This window comes from Glycine soja, chromosome 9 (assembly GCF_004193775.1).
Source record: "Glycine soja cultivar W05 chromosome 9, ASM419377v2, whole genome shotgun sequence".
NCBI classification, from domain to species: domain Eukaryota; kingdom Viridiplantae; phylum Streptophyta; class Magnoliopsida; order Fabales; family Fabaceae; genus Glycine; species Glycine soja.
This window is the reverse complement of record NC_041010.1, coordinates 42,321,026-42,338,669: the sequence shown is the minus strand read 5'-3', so window position 1 is coordinate 42,338,669 and position 17,644 is coordinate 42,321,026. Positions and strand designations below refer to the sequence as shown.

The 17,644-nt window shown below is 33.0% G+C and overlaps 3 protein-coding genes across 3 annotated transcripts; 1 reads left to right on the top strand and 2 right to left on the bottom strand.

Annotated features, from left to right (window-relative positions):
- Window positions 1-6,363: 6,363 nt before the first annotated feature.
- On the top strand, window positions 6,364-11,113 carry LOC114424964 (protein NUCLEAR FUSION DEFECTIVE 4-like). The gene is made up of 3 exons (XM_028391664.1): window positions 6,364-6,750; window positions 8,693-9,636; window positions 10,199-11,113. The coding sequence occupies exons 1-3, from the start codon at window positions 6,421-6,423 to the stop codon at window positions 10,674-10,676; spliced, it is 1,752 nt and encodes a 583-aa protein (XP_028247465.1). The 5' UTR covers window positions 6,364-6,420; the 3' UTR covers window positions 10,677-11,113.
- Window positions 11,114-11,129: 16 nt separating this feature from the next.
- Window positions 11,130-13,009, bottom strand: LOC114424965. The gene has a single exon (XM_028391665.1). The coding sequence runs from the start codon at window positions 12,735-12,737 to the stop codon at window positions 11,283-11,285; it is 1,455 nt and encodes a 484-aa protein (XP_028247466.1). The 5' UTR covers window positions 12,738-13,009; the 3' UTR covers window positions 11,130-11,282.
- Window positions 13,010-13,805: 796 nt separating this feature from the next.
- On the bottom strand, window positions 13,806-17,633 carry LOC114424966 (probable serine/threonine-protein kinase PBL15). The gene is made up of 5 exons (XM_028391666.1): window positions 17,126-17,633; window positions 15,324-15,459; window positions 15,076-15,209; window positions 14,831-14,954; window positions 13,806-14,431 (listed from the first exon to the last, which is right to left on the bottom strand). The coding sequence occupies exons 1-5, from the start codon at window positions 17,549-17,551 to the stop codon at window positions 13,980-13,982; spliced, it is 1,272 nt and encodes a 423-aa protein (XP_028247467.1). The 5' UTR covers window positions 17,552-17,633; the 3' UTR covers window positions 13,806-13,979.
- Window positions 17,634-17,644: the final 11 nt, after the last annotated feature.

Sequence of the window (17,644 nt, the reverse complement as noted above, 5' to 3'; positions counted from 1 at the left end):
CTGCATGAAAATTTAGGAAATCATGGGAAATAAAAATACACGAGGTATAATAAGTCCATTATTCTGATGGAGTATTATTTATTACATACATTAAGATACAACAACAAAAGCCTTAACCCACTTAGTATTCTTACGAACAAATAACTGGGTAGAATATAATTAAACAGTACACCATAGTGATTGGGGTCAAATTGATAGTTAATGTATTGAGATTATAGTCTGTCTTATTGGCTTCAGAAATGGCACCATTTACGGAATTCAGTGGGGAAAACATGCCACGGTTTAGTTGAATTTTGGGTGCATGAAATGGACAAGGCAAATTCTGCCATGCCTTCACATTCCAAATGGTACCGGGTTCTTTGAATATATCAATAAATTATAAATGCACACTTATTTTATGTGTAACATACAACTAAATCAACTAATAATATGAGTCATTTGTTTAACATCTTGTTATTTTTTAGTTGCTAAATAACCTGAGAGTTATTTTTGTTTTTCATTCCATATACACCCAATTTTTAAAATTTTGTTACTTAAAATTTTATTTGCACATTTTGTTGCCAACAATTTCAAAATTTTGTGCATTTTTCCTCCTATGTTATTATTAAATATTTTTGTTTCAAAATTTAGGATGACAAAATACATAAAATTTTGAAAGTTGAGCAGCAAAATGTGCAAAACAAATTAATGAGTGACAAAATTTGTCACAGCCATAGCTTGCAAGATAGGCAACAAAATGTACAAGTAAACATATAACAAATTATGAGAATTTTTTTACTGAACAATAAATTGTTTGGATAAAATCTTCTATAAGTACTTATAAAAAATAAGATTTTTTTTTACAAACTAAATTAACATATACAATTAACTTTATAAGCTATATCATCTATTTTTTCAAGAGTTAAAATAAATAAAAATAACTTCTAAAAAATGTTACCAACACATTGTTAATATGAATGAATCTGAAGTTTAATTAAATAAAATTATTAGTTACCTACAAAATTGATAAATGTTTCGCATTAAAATTATGATCACAATTTTTTTTTTGACAAATGTTATTTCATACAAATCGTAAACCAAGTATGAAAAGGGTGTTTTCCTCAAATCTCAAATTATATTTTTTTTATATAGTTATTTAAAAAATTAACACAGTGCCATGTGGTTATCTAGGGCGAAGAAGCAAAGTTGTGAGGTTAGTAGTGAAGGAATCAAGCACATGTCGCGGTACTGAAATGAGTAAGCAAATAAAGACGGTTTTTTGGACAAATTTGTACCGTAGTACAAAATTACAACTTTGTCATCCCGCACATGGTTATCTACTCATCAAAAGCGGTTCTAGGCAAAGTCGTTGTGTTTGACTTTATTACAAAAATATTATCGCCAATCATTTTAAGATAATTCTTTATAACCATCTTAAAAGTAATTATTGGAAATAAATTTGTATGCGCACAATCCAAGTCATCATGTAATCAATTCTAATTTTAATAATAAAGTATTATTTTATTTTCATTGTCATATTTCACTATTTGATTAAATAGTCCATTTGATAATGTCCTTGATTAGAATTAAAGACTTGTTATTATAATAGAGAGTGATAATGAGAAACAAGTTTATTCTAATTTTAATCTAAACCGTTCTTGATCATAAGATTATTGTAAATAGGATATCAATAATCTGGATAGATTAATATATATGTGATGGTATTTATTGGATAAATATTAATAGATCTGATTTATTAATTTGCATATATAGATGAGTCACATGTTGATGTGATCATTGAACTAACTCAATTGAAATTTTCTAATGGTTAAAATTTACCATAAACTATCAATAGAAAATTTTTAAGAAGAGGTATAATAGCTTTCTTTGACATCAGATTGTCATAGTAATTAACGAGTTATTTGTTATATTTTGATTCTAGACACCTAATGCATTAGAGCACTTGTTGAATGAATATTGAATATGATTAAATACTTGTAGAATTAATGATTAATCAAGAAGGAATCATCAATTCTTGATAATGAGTTTGAGCTCTATGAACAAAATTATATCCTGGCCAGAAAAATTAAATGAAAGAAGAAATGAGTTTCTTATGTCATTATGAGTTAACTCAAAAGGGTTTGATAGTAATATCATACTCTAGAGTTAACCCAACGTAAAGATGAAAGAAATTATTATACTACTTTTCTAATGGTTCTTAAAAGTAAAATGTTACTTCATGCTATCCGGACGTTAAAGAGTGTTGCTAAACACCTATCTTGATTAGTATATTAATTTGATTAATATATTACCGATTTAGTATTAAATCTACGGGGTCACACACAAACGAGTGTTCTAATCTCTGTTAAAGAAATTATTTTAATATTTAATGATTAATTAAATTAGAGAATTTAATATGATCAAATGATTAATTGATTTCAAAAAGTTGGGATATTATTATATTTTTGCTAGCACTGAAAATATAAATAATATGAAAGATTTGATGAAAGAAGAGAAACAAACATGTATGATTTTATATTTGAAATTTGGGTCGAAAAGGCGGCTAGATACAAGTTTAACTTGGTTAATTATTATTTCAATTTTAATTTCTTGCACGTTGAAAAAATTCGAATATCACTTCTCTATTCTTATTTTTCCACTTATCAAAGTTCTTGATGAATAGAGGTCAATCTCGGTGTGGATACACGTAGAGTATTCACACTATTGAAGAGGTATATTTTTAATATGTCATTTGTTTATAATATAGTTTAAATATAAAATAGATTATTTTATTCCACAATTTTTCAGACACCTTTTTCCAACAACAACAACGTACATAATGGCTTTTTTAGTAGTGCACATTACCTATTCAATTTGTGTGTTCTGTGCATTTGTTTGTTAACATTTGTACGAAATAGCATCACTTATAACTTTTACCAATAATTAGCTAACCGATGTGATTGGGGAAGCAAGCAAGAAATATATTTTAATTTATGAAGTTTCAAACTGAGGTTGGAGTGTGCATATGCTATAGTCATTGCTAATAATGAACATGTCCAGACTCTAAAGAGTAAGCGTATGAAACCTTTTTATGATCGCCTAATAGTCAAGCAATTTGTATGGTAACAGATACAAGAGTTTATGGTATCAACTAATTAAGCTTTCCGAAGTTTCCTCGTTGCTCTTGATTGTTACGCTAGTTGACTGTGATTGCTAATCGTGAACCAATATGTGCTGCACATGTAATTTCCATCCATGAAATTTCTTTAAAAAAGGGTGGCGTTGTGGTTAACATTGTATATGGATTGGAGGGATTATAAATTTATAATAAAGACTGGAACCTAATGTTGACTTTGCACCAATAGTGTCAACAATCAAAACACACAATGTTCCTAGCAAAATACATCTTAATTTGAAGGGAATTTTGGTTTTTTTCTCTCCTGAAAATAAGTATCCCATGGTCGGAAGTCATGAGAATAATCTTTCAAAGTGTAGATATTGATCACCCAAGTGGATTTTACTTCTCTCAATAGAGTCTTGTTCATACCACATAACCATGGAATCAACATGTTCAAGGAACCCAATTACTTACTAAGTGTGTTAGAATTTGTTATAAATTTGACTTCCCAAAAACAAAAATAGCATGCATAATCAACTGCACATCTATGTTTGATTTGGAGTTTTGGATACAAAACGATTGTTTCGAAGGGCTTCAGGTGCTCTTTTAACTACTATTCTCACTATCAACCCTTGCTATTGGTAATACCAACCTTGAAAAATTCTTCTTTTACCCACTCACCAAATCCTTACACCCTATTCCATTCTCCTAAGATCCAAAATGGTCTACCCCAATCCAGCCCAGATCCAGAACGCATGCTGCCACTCTCCTCTGTTGCCACCCTCCCCATGCCACCCCTACGACTTCCACCCGTTGCGAACCCCACCCAGCCCATATCCACCATGCCTCTATCGTGCAACGCCATCGCTGAGTGTTTGTGTTGTTTTGTTATTGTAAGTGTTTGTGTTGGTTGTGTCGTTTGTAGGGGTAGGGAAAGAGGAAAAGGGGAAAGGGCAAGGGCGTGGGGATTTTTTTACCCAAAATGGAATAACATTTCCATTTTGGAAGGGTGTGGGGATAAATAATAGAAACACCATTTTGTTTTGTAAATTTTCAAATATAAATGGGGGTGAAAAAATCAAAACACAACGAAAACATGGTTTTGTTGCACATTTGCATAACAAAATCATATTTTCGTTGTGTTTTATCTTTTTCACCCCATTTGCGTAATGAAACACATTTTCATTGCATTTTCGTCTAAGGGGCAATTTGGGAATATAGCTAAAAGTCACCCACACGGACAGTGTTAATAGCAATACCCTTATTAATTTCGGTCATTCTTTTTGGGCTCTTTTCACAAACAAATTTTGGAAGCCTTTTGTAAATAATTGGTCGTCATGGATCTGGGCCTTTTAGCTTGCTACATCTTACACCAAAATGTCAAGGGGAATTGTTATTCTCACTCCCTTGAAAGTAAGTTCTCACCCTAGTTTTATGTTATACTATTTTGACCAAAATATCTTTCACGGAAATACGTTTTTGTTGTTGTAAGCAATGTACAATGATGGAAATGTGTTTCTCTTCTTCATTAGCTTATTCGAAAGGGTGTGAATTCATAATATTCAACAAAACTTTGACTGAATAATCTATTTAATTCATGAACTATAGTTGATAATTTAATCCGTTGATTATTTAATTTCTATATTTTTAAAGTGATGAATTTATTTTAATATATTATACTTTTTAAAATATAAATAATTTTTTATCACGAAAAATATATATAGATATATAGTTTATATAAAATTCAATATTGAATAATTTGGTGGTTGAATTATAATTTTTTTTTATAAAAGGTTGGTAATAGAATATAATTTGTTTTGGGCCTAACTTATATGAAAATAGTCTTTGGGCTTTACAAACCGAACGGTGAGGAATTATTAATTATAGGGCAAAACAATTTTGGAAAGATTTTAATTAATTATAGGGAAAAATTTTTTTGGAAAGATTTTAATTAATTATAGGGAAAAAATATTTTGGAAAGGTTTTAATTATAGTGTAAACATTAAAACTTAAATAATTAAAAATCAATTTAAATAATTTTGAAATAATTATTATAAGCAAAATAATTTATGATCAAATAATAGTATTTTTTTTTGCTGGAATTCATATATTTAAATGAGTTTAATTTCCAAAATAAAAAAAAGTCCATATACTTTCAGTTAAATGTGATCAAGATTCTTATACTATAGTGATTAATTAGGTCCTCAAACATTAAAAAATATGTGCAATTTATTCTCTCGTAACTTTAAAAAGATTATGATGTGTTAGAAAAGAGAGACTAATTTCTCATGTTTTTAAAACTTCCGATCAAAGTATAGGAACTTTTTTTTACAATAAAAATATAGGAATTAAAAATAATTTTTTACCCAAAAATTAAGAAGTATGAATCAATTAGAAATAATTATTAATATGACTTTTAAGATGATATTTAAAAAGCCATCAAATTTCATTATCATATATAATAATTTGTGATTACATAATAATATAAAAAACTTTACACAAAAACATATATATTTTTTAAAGGAAAGACATACCCTATTAACTATATATTTTAAGAAATTATTATTATTTACTAAAAAATGCTAGCAACACATTATTGTTATTAACTGAACTTTATTTTAAAAAATCAAATTTTGACAGATTTCACTTATTATTTAATGATTCTTTCATTATTTTGTAATTTTTAAAAGTAAATTTCAATAAATAATAAAGTATTTGTTAAAACAAGAGAATACTTGCTAGCACTCCTCTTATGCGCTAGAGGAAAATTGGCATTTCATGCTTGCATTTGACAAATAAAAAGATGCGGTAGGTTATAAGTGGTTTATATATAATAGTTAAAGATAAATATGTGAGAGATTTTAGATATTAAATCATTTTCTCATAATCAATACTAATTCTATTTTTTTTACAAAGTTTAGAGTTGAATTTTAGAAATTTACTGGCTTCAAGATTTAGATAAATCCAAAGACTCAAAAAATACTATTATACGATACGATGATAAATTGATTATTAAAATATAAAAAATATAAAATTTAATCCTAAAAAAACAAAATAAAATGTAATAAATTTATCACATTTTTTCGTATGAGTAAATTTAATTATTTTAGATATATACATACAGTCAAATATATATAGTATGTGATTGTTGAGAGAAAATAAGAAGAAGAAAAACAGCATAATCGGGATTATATATATATATATGCAGTGAGTCCAGTAAAGAGCTTTTATTTAAATAAAAAGAAAAATGATTTTCCTATAAAAGAAAAGAGGGGTTTGTGTGGCTGTGTGGTTGTGGGGTTCCTTTATAAGGGAGGAATTCCATGCGATGTAGAGAGATAGGCATGGCGGGGCAATCGCGGAAGTGGATGATCCTGGTGGCCAGCATATGGATTCAGGCATTCACCGGCACCAACTTCGACTTCTCCGAGTACTCCTCTTCCTTGAAATCCCATCTCAACATCTCTCAGCTGCAACTCAACTACCTCGCCACCGCCAGCGACATGGGCAAGGTCTTCGGTTGGTCCTCTGGCCTCGCTCTCATCCACTTACCGCTCTCCCTCGTCTTGCTCATCGCCTCCTCCATGGGCTTCATCGGCTACGGCCTCCAGTGGCTCGCCATCAAAAATCTCATCACCTTGCCTTATTCTCTCGTAAGTTCAAACACATTCATATATGGAACTTCATTTCTCAACACCTTGTTCAGTTTCATCACTTTATACCAATTCTAATTCGTCTTTGCTACATATGATTAATTTTAACCACACTTATCATAAATCTCAATAAACTTACTCCTGATAGTCGATAAATTTTAAAAGGTTTATTAAGTCAAGTAATTATCAACAATAATTTGCAATAGCATTTGGATGATTGTACTTCTACTCGGTTCGGACAAGATTTTCTCTGGCGAATGATACTTGTCAGTCGGACAAAGAAGGAAAACATTAAATTGTCAATGTATTTTTTTGAGTAGTTAGGAAGCAACTTGCCATTTTTGCATTCTTCTTGATAGGTTGTGGCCTTGACTTTACTGTTCCGCTTTCTTTTCTCAGGGAAGGGATTACCTTGTGGTCTAGACATCCGTTAACCCTGCATTTTTTTTTTTTAAGAAAGTAAATATAGATAAATGTTTTTTTGATGATCGGATTCATGTAAAATTATGAATTTTTTTAATAAAAAAATTATTTCTAATAGAAAATTTTGATTATTAATTACAACTTTCTAATATCTAATTTTTTATTTACTTTAAAATTTATGGACCTAGAGAGTAATTTTTTTTAGTAATACCTACTCCGTTACACTTATATTTTTCTTATTTAGTATTTTATATTTTATTTTAAAACAAAATTAATTAAGGAAAATTAACCATAAATGCATGTTTTTGAGGATGAGAAAAGTTTTTTTTTTTTGGAAAATAGGATGAGGAAAGTTATCATCATATTTTTTATTAAATTTTAATAAAAACATATTACCTATTTTTCTCTTTATTAATTGTTCTGGGTCCCCTTAGACGTGGGGCATTCGCTTTTGGAGCTTCTATCCGTTTTTTCTCTTTTTGAGAAATCAGAATAGTTTGTCTGCACATATTGCATTTGCATTAAGCCACTGATTAATACTTTTTATACTTTTAATTTTATTTTATTTTTGAGTGGAAGAAAGAACTTTGGCCAAATCAAGTGTCAGCATTTTACTACTTATTCTTTTAAATTTTAATTTTAAAATAAAAATAATGAAACTTATTGAATGGTTGGAATCTGCATCCTACGGTGATTTTTATCACTACAGACAACCCATTCCCAAGATTCCAAGGATGTGTCTTAGTATAAAAATTGTAGTTTTCGCAAGTTTAAAAAAGTCGTTATACTATGTCAACTATATTATTTGAATGGATGACATATTTTCTGAAAAGGATAGAAGTTATGAGGCTATAACTATCTTAATTAATTACCTCCATCAATCGTTTATGCTATGGGTAGTTGTGTTTTGTACTTGTGGGCATGTTTTCAAGACACATCCTTTTCATTTAGCAACTTTTCAACTGTATTTTCGTTCATTCTGCTGGTCCCATGTGACCATTAATCTCCGAATTAATCAATTAACGATGGTTCCCGAACCTAACTGACGTGGTTCTTTTCTATATGCTAGCTACTACATCATCATATAACACACAAAAAAGAATTATCCAAACAATAAATAACAATGATACTTACACAACAGAATATTCACATAAATGATAAATGACAACAACTTCGCAAATTCTCTTTCAACTCAATTTCCACTTCAAACCTTTTGCTTTTGCTTTGGCCCCAAGCTTTACAGTTTAAACTTTAAAGGACTGTTGGCAAGTGATAGTATGATGTAGTAGTAAAGAAACATGCATGAATCATAATGAGATTGAAGTAGCGGCTACCGGTGGCAACTACACTATATATGGTGGTTGATCAACTCCAAAGGAATAAACCTCACGAGTTGTAATATATAAGTGTGATAAAGAATGTGTTGCTAGCATTTCAAATATAATAATATTAATTAGAGAAAATTGCTTATATTTTTTTAGTCAAGTTAACTAGCTTTTACTTTGAATGTGGTATGCAGTACTTTCTTCTGTGTCTGTTGAGTGGTTGTAGCATCTGTTGGTTCAACACAGTATGTTTTGTTCTCTGCATTAGGAATTTCCCGGTTAACAGACCCCTTGCATTATCACTCACTGTGAGCTTCAATGGTGTGAGTGCAGCACTCTACACACTTGCTGCCAATTCAATAGACCCTTCATCTGATGCACTGTATCTGCTCCTGAATGCCCTTGTTCCTCTTCTCACTTCCCTTGTAGCACTAGTCCCAATTCTTCTCCAACCCCCTTTAGACTCTCTCAATAGATCTCCAGAAGCTTCTCGCAGGAACTCTGTGATATTTCTAGTACTCAACTTCCTAGCCATTTTCACTGGTATTTACCTCCTCCTCTTTGGCTCAACAACTTGTGATGAATCCACGTCGAGGCTCTACTTTGGTGGTGCCATTTTGCTCCTCATTTCCCCACTATGTATCCCTGGAACTATATATGCTCGAGATTGGTTTCACCATGCCATCCATTCCAGCTTTCGGATGGAAGGTTCCGGCTTCATTCTTGTTCATGTTGATGATCTTGAGCTTCATAAGGAACTCCTCACATGTCAAAACAGCGCTCTAAGTCTCAGTAATGGGGACAGTCATGGCCTGCTGAGTGAGAATGGATCCATTTATGTAATTAGTCAGAGTGCAAAATCTAGTGATTTGTGTTGTGACAAGATGTTTGGCCAGGATCAGTTGGCAATGCTAGGTGAAGAGCACACTGCTGCAGTGGTTGTCCGGAGGTTGGATTTCTGGCTCTATTATGTTACATACTTCTGTGGAGGCACAATTGGACTTGTTTACAGCAATAATCTGGGGCAGATAGCTCAATCTTTAGGCCTCAGTTCAAGCATATCTACCCTTGTCACACTATACTCGGCATTTTCCTTCTTTGGCCGCTTGCTTTCAGCTGTACCAGACTATATTCGAAAGTAAGTATTATCCTCACCATTTATCTTTTGTATCATGTTTATGGAGCTTATTTATAAATGATGTGCCATAAGGGGTATGTTAGAGGAGAAATAACTGTATTGCACCAATCTCCACCTGATATCTAACCGCATTTTTTTTTTAATTTATAAGAAAGAATTAATAATGTGTCATGTTCTTGACCAATCTTCACATGATATGTAACCATATTTTTTCAATTTACCGAAAATAGTTAATAACATGTCACATGGAGATTGGTCAAGATGACATTGTCTCGGACTATGCAATAGTTTCTTGTGCTAGAGACTATGTGGTTAGCACTTCTAAAAAAAATTGTTAATAACATATTCTCTAACACACTATTTGTTATTGGTTGAAATTTATCAGAATTCACAATGTTATGTTGGTTATACTTTAATGAGTTATACTCAGTGATTCTATATTAGAAAAAGTGTGTTTCTAGTATGGAGAAAAACAACTTCTTTTTTACTTTCTTGATTCAGGAATAAATCTTGTAAAATAATATTGTAGCAGTTAAGATGATAGTATTTTTCCAAAATGCAGTAAGTTCTACTTTGCAAGGACCGGATGGCTAGCCATTGCACTTGTTCCAACCCCAGTTGCGTTCATATTGCTTGCTGTATCAGACAGTGCCGCTGCGCTTAAAACAGGCACTGCATTGATTGGTTTGAGTTCTGGCTTCATATTCGCGGCTGCTGTGGCAGTTACATCGGAGCTATTTGGACCCAACAGTGTGAGTGTCAATCACAACATTCTCATAACAAATATCCCCATTGGGTCGCTTCTGTATGGTTTTCTGGCTGCGTTGATTTATGATGAGAATGCTTACAATGTCCCGGGAGAGTTAATGGCTGACACACTGGTGTGCATGGGAAGAAAGTGCTACTTCTGGACATTTGTCTGGTGGGGAGGAATGTCTGTCCTAGGACTTACTTCTAGTGTGTTGTTGTTCTTGAGAACCAAACACGCGTATGATCGCTTCGAGAGACATCGGATTTCAGCGCAATCAGTTGTGTCTTAGACTTTAGCACAGGTCATAGAATTGTTGATAGTTCAAGGTGGATTGTATAGGAGCTATGATTTTTTAGGCAGAGCTGAAGCAAGGGAGAGTGAGGATTTTGTTTCTCTCTCTGGCAATGCACCAAACAGGAAAACAATTAAAAACAAAGCATGTAAATAAGGATGGAACGTTGAAGCTTTGGAAGCATGAGGTTTGAAGAAATATGCAACAATGAAACCTTGAGTGAGGTCTTGCCACCATGAGTTGGGTCAATGTGAGCAGATAAACTCTCTGCTATGTACATAGTATACATAGTTTTATGTTTTCTAATAGCTGCTGAACAAGCAGAGGCAAGATGTATACAATATATATGCTTTGGCCTTTAAGATGCCACCTGCCCATGAAATAGTCTATAAATTTTAAGAGATTTATTTACAAATCTCGGCATAAAAAAAATATTTTTCATTTTTTGGGTTAAAACAAAAGCTATCACTTGACAATTCAGGATAAAATTATAATTACCAAAACAATATCTCAAACTGACAATCTTTTTTATAATTTTGATACAGTCATGTTCGAATAAAAGAAGCAGAAAAGGCAATGATAGAAAGAAAAAGATTTTAAACCTCAAGGATAGTTACAAAATTTATCTTCTTTTATGCATAGGAATAGTCTCTCATACGCCAAGGCCATCTTTGTTGCAGTAAACATAGAAATTGCATATTCACGGCATGCCTTTCCCCTCCTTGCAAGCCTTTCCTTGCCTTCCTTCACCACAGCTTGGAGAGCCTCCAAGAGTGATTCCACGTTGGGAGAGAACATGAAGCCAAATTCATCGTCCACCACAACACTACCTTTGATGCTCGGAAACCTCGATGCCAAAAGAGGCTTCCCACTCATCATGGCTTCCATCAGAGTAAGATCAAGCCCTTGTGGCCTAAGTGTAGGATTGACAAAGATGTCAATGGCATTGTAGAATGCTCGTAGCATGGAAGGACTCATTGATCCAAGAACAAGAACTTGCCTCCCTAAGTCCCTATACCGATTCTCCCATGGTCCTGACCCAGCTACAATCAAATACACATTGGGGTACTTGGTTATTAGCATAGAGTATGCTTCATGAAGGAGAGGGTGACCTTTGTCCTTCACCAATCTTCCAGCTACACCAAGCACTAAACTAGCATTGCTTGGAATGCCAATTTTGGTTCTAAATTCCTTTCCCAATTCTAGATCTTCTCTGAAGCCATCCTCATCTACCCCGTTGAGAATCACATGCACTCTTCTCTTGGGAATTTGGTACACGTCTCTTAGCATCTCACCACAACTATCACTGATAGCAACATGGTGTGCATATTTCCTGAAGAATCTTATCTCATTTAGAATCTTAGGGAGAACCCCTTGTAAGCCTTTGTCAAAGTCTGGGGAACTAGCCTCGTCATGTTGCGTACGAGCCAAGTCTTGGAAGATACTAGATTGCAAGCTTTCAAGAGCTATGCCATGCCAAGAAACTGCAAGGTTGGGAAGTTCGCGAGCAAGCCAGTGAGGAAGTGCTACACTCTCTGAGTGAACTACATCGAATGGTTCTTTCTGGTTTTGTTCCAGAAACTGTTCCCATGCTTTGTTGTAGCGCCACTTACCCGGCTCCCCTTCGTGACAATGGATGTAAGGTGAAGAGGGTGCATTAGCATTAGCATCTGCTTGGTGATTGATTGTTGTGTCTGAAGCACTTTCTTCTTGTGGTGGAGAGGTGAAGATATGAACCTTGTGGCCACGTTGAGCTAGAGCGGTGTGAAGGGTGAATGCATGGCGCTCCATGCCACCAGGAGTGGTTCCAATAGGCCATTTTCTAGAGAAGACAGCGATTTTGAGAGGTACGGGTGAAGGGTTGTGTTCAAGAAATGGGAGTTTGTTCCATGCGAATTCAGCTAAACGAAGATCGCCTGACCAGGTTTTGGAGAGGGTGGTGGTTGTTTGGAGGAGTAAAAATACTGGTATGGTACAGAGGACAAGGAAAACAAGGGTGATGAAGAAAGTAGAATTAGAAGGGGAACTAGACTTCTTGGATTTGTTGTCGAAGGCCATTTCTTAATGGAATTCTGAAATTTTGGACGTAGATTTTATTTGTGTTTGAATTCTGAGGTGGAAGTTGTTGGGAAATTATCTATGGGGGCTAGAAAGGCACTAAGGCATGAATGCAATGAACCAAGTGCGTTTGTTGGGTTGGATTTTGCTTTAATTGCATTTCTCACGCCCCTTTTGAGGGAGATAAAAAGTGGATTCATGTGGCAAAGGTTTCGTAGGTTTGTGAATTAGAAACTGTATTTAGCTAGCACACCCGTTCCAAAATGGACTTGAGAGAAATTGAGAATCATTTTTAATATGCTGGATTCCTGGTTAAGTTTTGTCTTTTAAATTTTATGTAGAAAGAAAGAAACCACACCTTTGGTTAATTAGAAATTTACTACTACTTAGTACTTAATTCTCTTTATAATTTAGAACTACATGTTCTGTTGCCACACAAACTGAAGCAGAGTAGCTGGCCTAAGATATTTGCACATTAACTTTTCTATATCACTTGAATAGTAGATCATGGTAAAAAAAATGGGGTAGGTCTTGTTTAAAATTTAATTTGGTCATATCAACTTTCTATTATTCTCACTCAAACAACCCTGTTAAGAAGCCTATTTTGATAATAGAAGTCAAAGTCAATTAAGACGGTTGGTTTGACGCATGTGCTTCCTGAAGGACCGCTGAGCATATTAGAGTTAACTGCAATTTGCGTACATGATTTGAAAGGTTAACCATTTTTGCAATATATTAAGTGTAGTCAAATTATGTGACGTAACTGTAGGATTTGTCCAGTCCTAAAGCAGTTGAAAATTTACTCGTCTTCCTGGCTTATAACTTTGAGTAAATAGCAGCATTTACTTGCTATTGGAATCTCCCTTGATCTGTAAATCACATGGAAAGACTTTAACTTGAAGAAAATAGTTATGTTCTCATGCTAAACCAATCACGGAATTTAGTGGCATTTTTTTTTCTCGGAAGATATCTTAATAATAATAATTAGACTTAAGGATGGATGAGGATGCAGATATTTTAGAAAAAGATGGCTCAACCCATCTAGCTGATTTTCATTTTGATCATGGATTGAGAAGATTTCAATTGTCAAAGAAAGATTTTAAATTAATGTACACTCAATAGTTTATCTATATAGCATATATATTTTATACATTTAATTATACACATATAAAGGGTGGCTTGACAATTAGTCTTATACCACATGTGGTAGTTAATTAAAACCACTCTTGTAAAAGATAGCAATCAAGTTTTTCTGCTCGGAACTGGAGAAGGTTGCTTGTGGTTTACACCGGCTCTAGCTTTCACATTCACGTTATTATTGTTGGAGACTCTATTTTTAGTAGATTTTGATGACACTGGCCAGTGTCCACTGGTAACAGCCATGTCCTTGTACTGTTGCAAGCCTTCAAGAGTTTCAACAATTGTTGGCATTCTTGGTCTGTCTTTAGGATTCAAACTTATGCATTGCAATGCCAAATGTGCCATCTCCTTTGCACCCTTCACAGAATATTGGCCTGCAAGCCTTGGATCCATAATGTACCTCAACCTCCTACTGCTACTCAAGTAAGGTTTTGACCAATCCACAAGGTTCTGCTCAGTCTTTGGTCTTGTTTTGTCTGTTGCTCTCCTTCCTGTAAGCAGTTCTAGCAGGACTACCCCGAAGCTATAGACATCACTTTTGGTGGTCAAGTGCCCTGTAAACAATCATATGTTGCATTAAAATCAGCAGATTATACCCAATTTGATGAGAAATTATTACATGATTCCTCAAACCATATGATCCAATCAATCTCCATGTGATAAATAATCATATTTTTTAATTTACAAGATTTTTTAAAAGCTAAAAAAAGAGTTAATAAGGTGTCATATGAAGATTGATCTGAATAATCTCCATGTGACATATAATATATTTATTAATTTACAAAAAGAGTTAACAATGTGTCACGTGCAGATTGGTCAAGATCATTTGATTTCAGATCACGTAATAATTTCTCCCCTATTAACACCGGTTATTAATTGAATTCCACTTGGTTCTCCTTATAGAAATAGTAAACATATAATATAGAGGCAAATCACTGATTTATTAATCTTACCTGTGGAGATGTATTCTGGGGCTGCATATCCATAAGTGCCCATGACTCTGGTTGAAACATGTGTGTTTGATCCCTCTGGCCCCATTTTTGCAAGTCCAAAATCTGACAATTTTGCTGTGAAGTCCTATTTTAGACAAAAGCACATGATGCATAAAACTCATTGGATTTAGTTTCTTGTGTTATTTTACAGTTTTAATCAATAAAAAAAAAGACAATGTTTGGTTAGTTAATTCTTAATTACGCACTGAATCAAGCAAAACATTGGAAGTCTTGAAGTCTCTATAAATGACTGGTTTCTCAGCTCCATGCAAGAAGGAAAGGCCTTTCGCAGCACCTGTTGCGATTTTTAATCTTGTTCCCCATGGCAGTGATGTTAGCCCTGAAGTGGTTAACTGAGTAAGTTAAAAAGAGACAACAAAATAGTTGCTAAAGTAAATGAGGCTATGGAGCATATGTTTCACAGATAAAAATAAACAAGGATTTTGATGCTTACTTCTGAAGAGGTGATTCTCCAAACTTCCTCGTGGCATGAATTCATAGACAAGTAGTCGTTCTTCATCTTCACAACAATATCCAATCAACTTAACCAAATTGGGGTGCCTTAGCTGCCCAAGAAAAATCACTTCTGCCTGCAACCCAATCAAATTATTCAATTGGCTCAGAAAAAAAAAAAGTTTACATCGAATTTGCTATTATATTGTCTGTATAAAACTCTTTATAGATTAATAAACGATTTTATGTCACCACTAGAAAATTTTTATGAATAACAATCTTATTTGCGAAAAAGTTTTCTCTAATAATTAGGCACATGTAAATATAAAAATTTACATTGGACTAAAACTTAAAATAGAGATAATTATAAGTGTCAAACCAATAATTTAACTTTTTTATATCCAGGTTGCAAGAGAGAAAATTAAACAACTTAAAAAGAGGATGCTGGAATAAAAGTTCTTTTAATAATAATAATTTAATTTTTTTTATATTCAAATTGCAAGAGAGAAAACTGAACAACTCAAACAGATGATGCTGGAATAAACTGCTCTTAATAATAAATTAAAAATTACAAGTGCATTTTCCCCCCAAAAAATAAGTTTACAAGAGCACAAAAGCTTTTGCGCTGGCCTGCATTGGGTTTCAAAATTTCAGGCCTGTCGATATAAAAATGGGCTTGGGTCTTTAAGGGTTCTCATAGCATATTTTATTATATTTCATCTTTCTTGTTAGGTAACAGGTTTGATTTTTTTTACTAACAAAATTAATATCTTAACAAAAATTAACATTTATCAATTAAAAAAAATCTTGTTAAGTAATTGACTCGCATCCATTCTCCCAAGAATAAAAAAATAAGATATTGTAGTAAGTTATTTTTAGTCCTAAAGTAGTTCGTGTTAAAGTCTTGCAAGTTACAAAATTCCCTGACTTTTCTCTTTTTGGATGCCCCAATAGGGAGTGTTTAGTCCACTCCCACTAGTTGGGATCACGCTCATCGTAATTAAAAATGAATTGCGAAGATTCTAATTCTAACAACTACAATAAAACTAAACGACCCTGATAATGACTTGTAAATTTAATTACAATGAATAAAAGGCCTAATTTCCTCAAATCTCTATTGTTATGAACCATCATCAGAACTTAAGCAGCAACCAATACTTGACCACATACATGCATGAGTTTTTAAATTTGTTTTACTGTGACCACGTATGCAATCATGCATGGTACAGTAAACTTAAGAATTTAATTCTGATATAACTCATCTCCTCTTAATATATTATAATCAACTTAATTAATTTCTGAATACTTTTTTCTTCTTAATATTGCTTCAGCTAAATTGAGATTATTAGAGTGGGTAAAGGTCACAACCTTTATTACAGCTAATTCTTAAATTGGTGTAGTTAGTACTCTTCATTCCTCATTAATATATACCAAAGAAATAAAGCATAACTTAATTAAAAATACTTCCTTAAAAAACTTAAATTAAAAATATACACCAAGATGTAAAAGTCAATATCCTTCAATTCATATCTATTAATTAAAAATATCATTGAATTCACTATCATGTAATTAAAAATTACCAACTTTTGTATATATATGTATATATCATTTATTTGCAGGTCATGATAATATTATTGGACCTTGCAATATTTATGTTAGAAGTAATATTTAAAATAACTTATAATTAATTAATTAATTAATATTGGGTCCATACATGTGAAAATAAAAGTCTTAATTTAAAAAAAATTATAATAGTTGATGTATCAAAATTAAACACAATAAAGAATGATATGTGACACTTACAAGCCATTCACGATGTCCTTGTAAACCTTCAATGTCAAGAAGCTTGACAGCAACAGGTTGTGCCTTCAAACCCAGCCTCAAATTGTCATCTATGTAACCCTTATGCACTGTTCCAAAGCCACCTTCACCCAGCAAGAAATTGCTGCTAAAATTCTGTGTTATGGCACGCAGCTCAATCAGCTGAAAATCAAACAAGTCCGACCCAAAAGACTGTGCAAGATCCTCGTTGATTCGCGTCGACGACGAACGGCTGAGATCCGAGAAAGAGAGCCTTCTGAATGATGGCAAAGGTGCAATGTTCTTTGACAAATCCGAACGTGATGGCTTGCACCTGCTGAAGTTTTTAAAAATGGTTTGGTCCTCTGTGGAGCAGCAATTTGCTGTGAATGGTCTCCATGGCTTTGATTTTGATGATGGTTGCTTCATTTTCTAGCCAAAGAATGAAGGAGTTAGGGACTTAGGGATGAGATGTTGTGTGAAATTAGTATAAGTACGACCGAGATAGATCATATAATATAT

What these genes read in the sequence shown, in the direction of transcription:
- LOC114424966 (XM_028391666.1), bottom strand. Translation starts at nt 17,551, where the DNA reads ATGAAGCAACCATCATCAAAATCAAAGCCATGGAGACCATTCACAGCA. An exon ending in GGAGAATCACCTCTTCAGAA is followed by an intron (nt 15,210 to 15,323) that starts GTAAGCATCAAA and finishes TAACCACTTCAG; the next exon opens with GGCTAACATCACTGCCATGG. An exon ending in CCCAGAATACATCTCCACAG is followed by an intron (nt 14,432 to 14,830) that starts GTAAGATTAATA and finishes GATTGTTTACAG; the next exon opens with GGCACTTGACCACCAAAAGT.
- LOC114424964 (XM_028391664.1), top strand. Translation starts at nt 6,421, where the DNA reads ATGCGATGTAGAGAGATAGGCATGGCGGGGCAATCGCGGAAGTGGATG. An exon ending in TCACCTTGCCTTATTCTCTC is followed by an intron (nt 6,751 to 8,692) that starts GTAAGTTCAAAC and finishes TGTGGTATGCAG; the next exon opens with TACTTTCTTCTGTGTCTGTT. An exon ending in GTACCAGACTATATTCGAAA is followed by an intron (nt 9,637 to 10,198) that starts GTAAGTATTATC and finishes TCCAAAATGCAG; the next exon opens with TAAGTTCTACTTTGCAAGGA.
- LOC114424965 (XM_028391665.1), bottom strand. Translation starts at nt 12,737, where the DNA reads ATGGCCTTCGACAACAAATCCAAGAAGTCTAGTTCCCCTTCTAATTCT.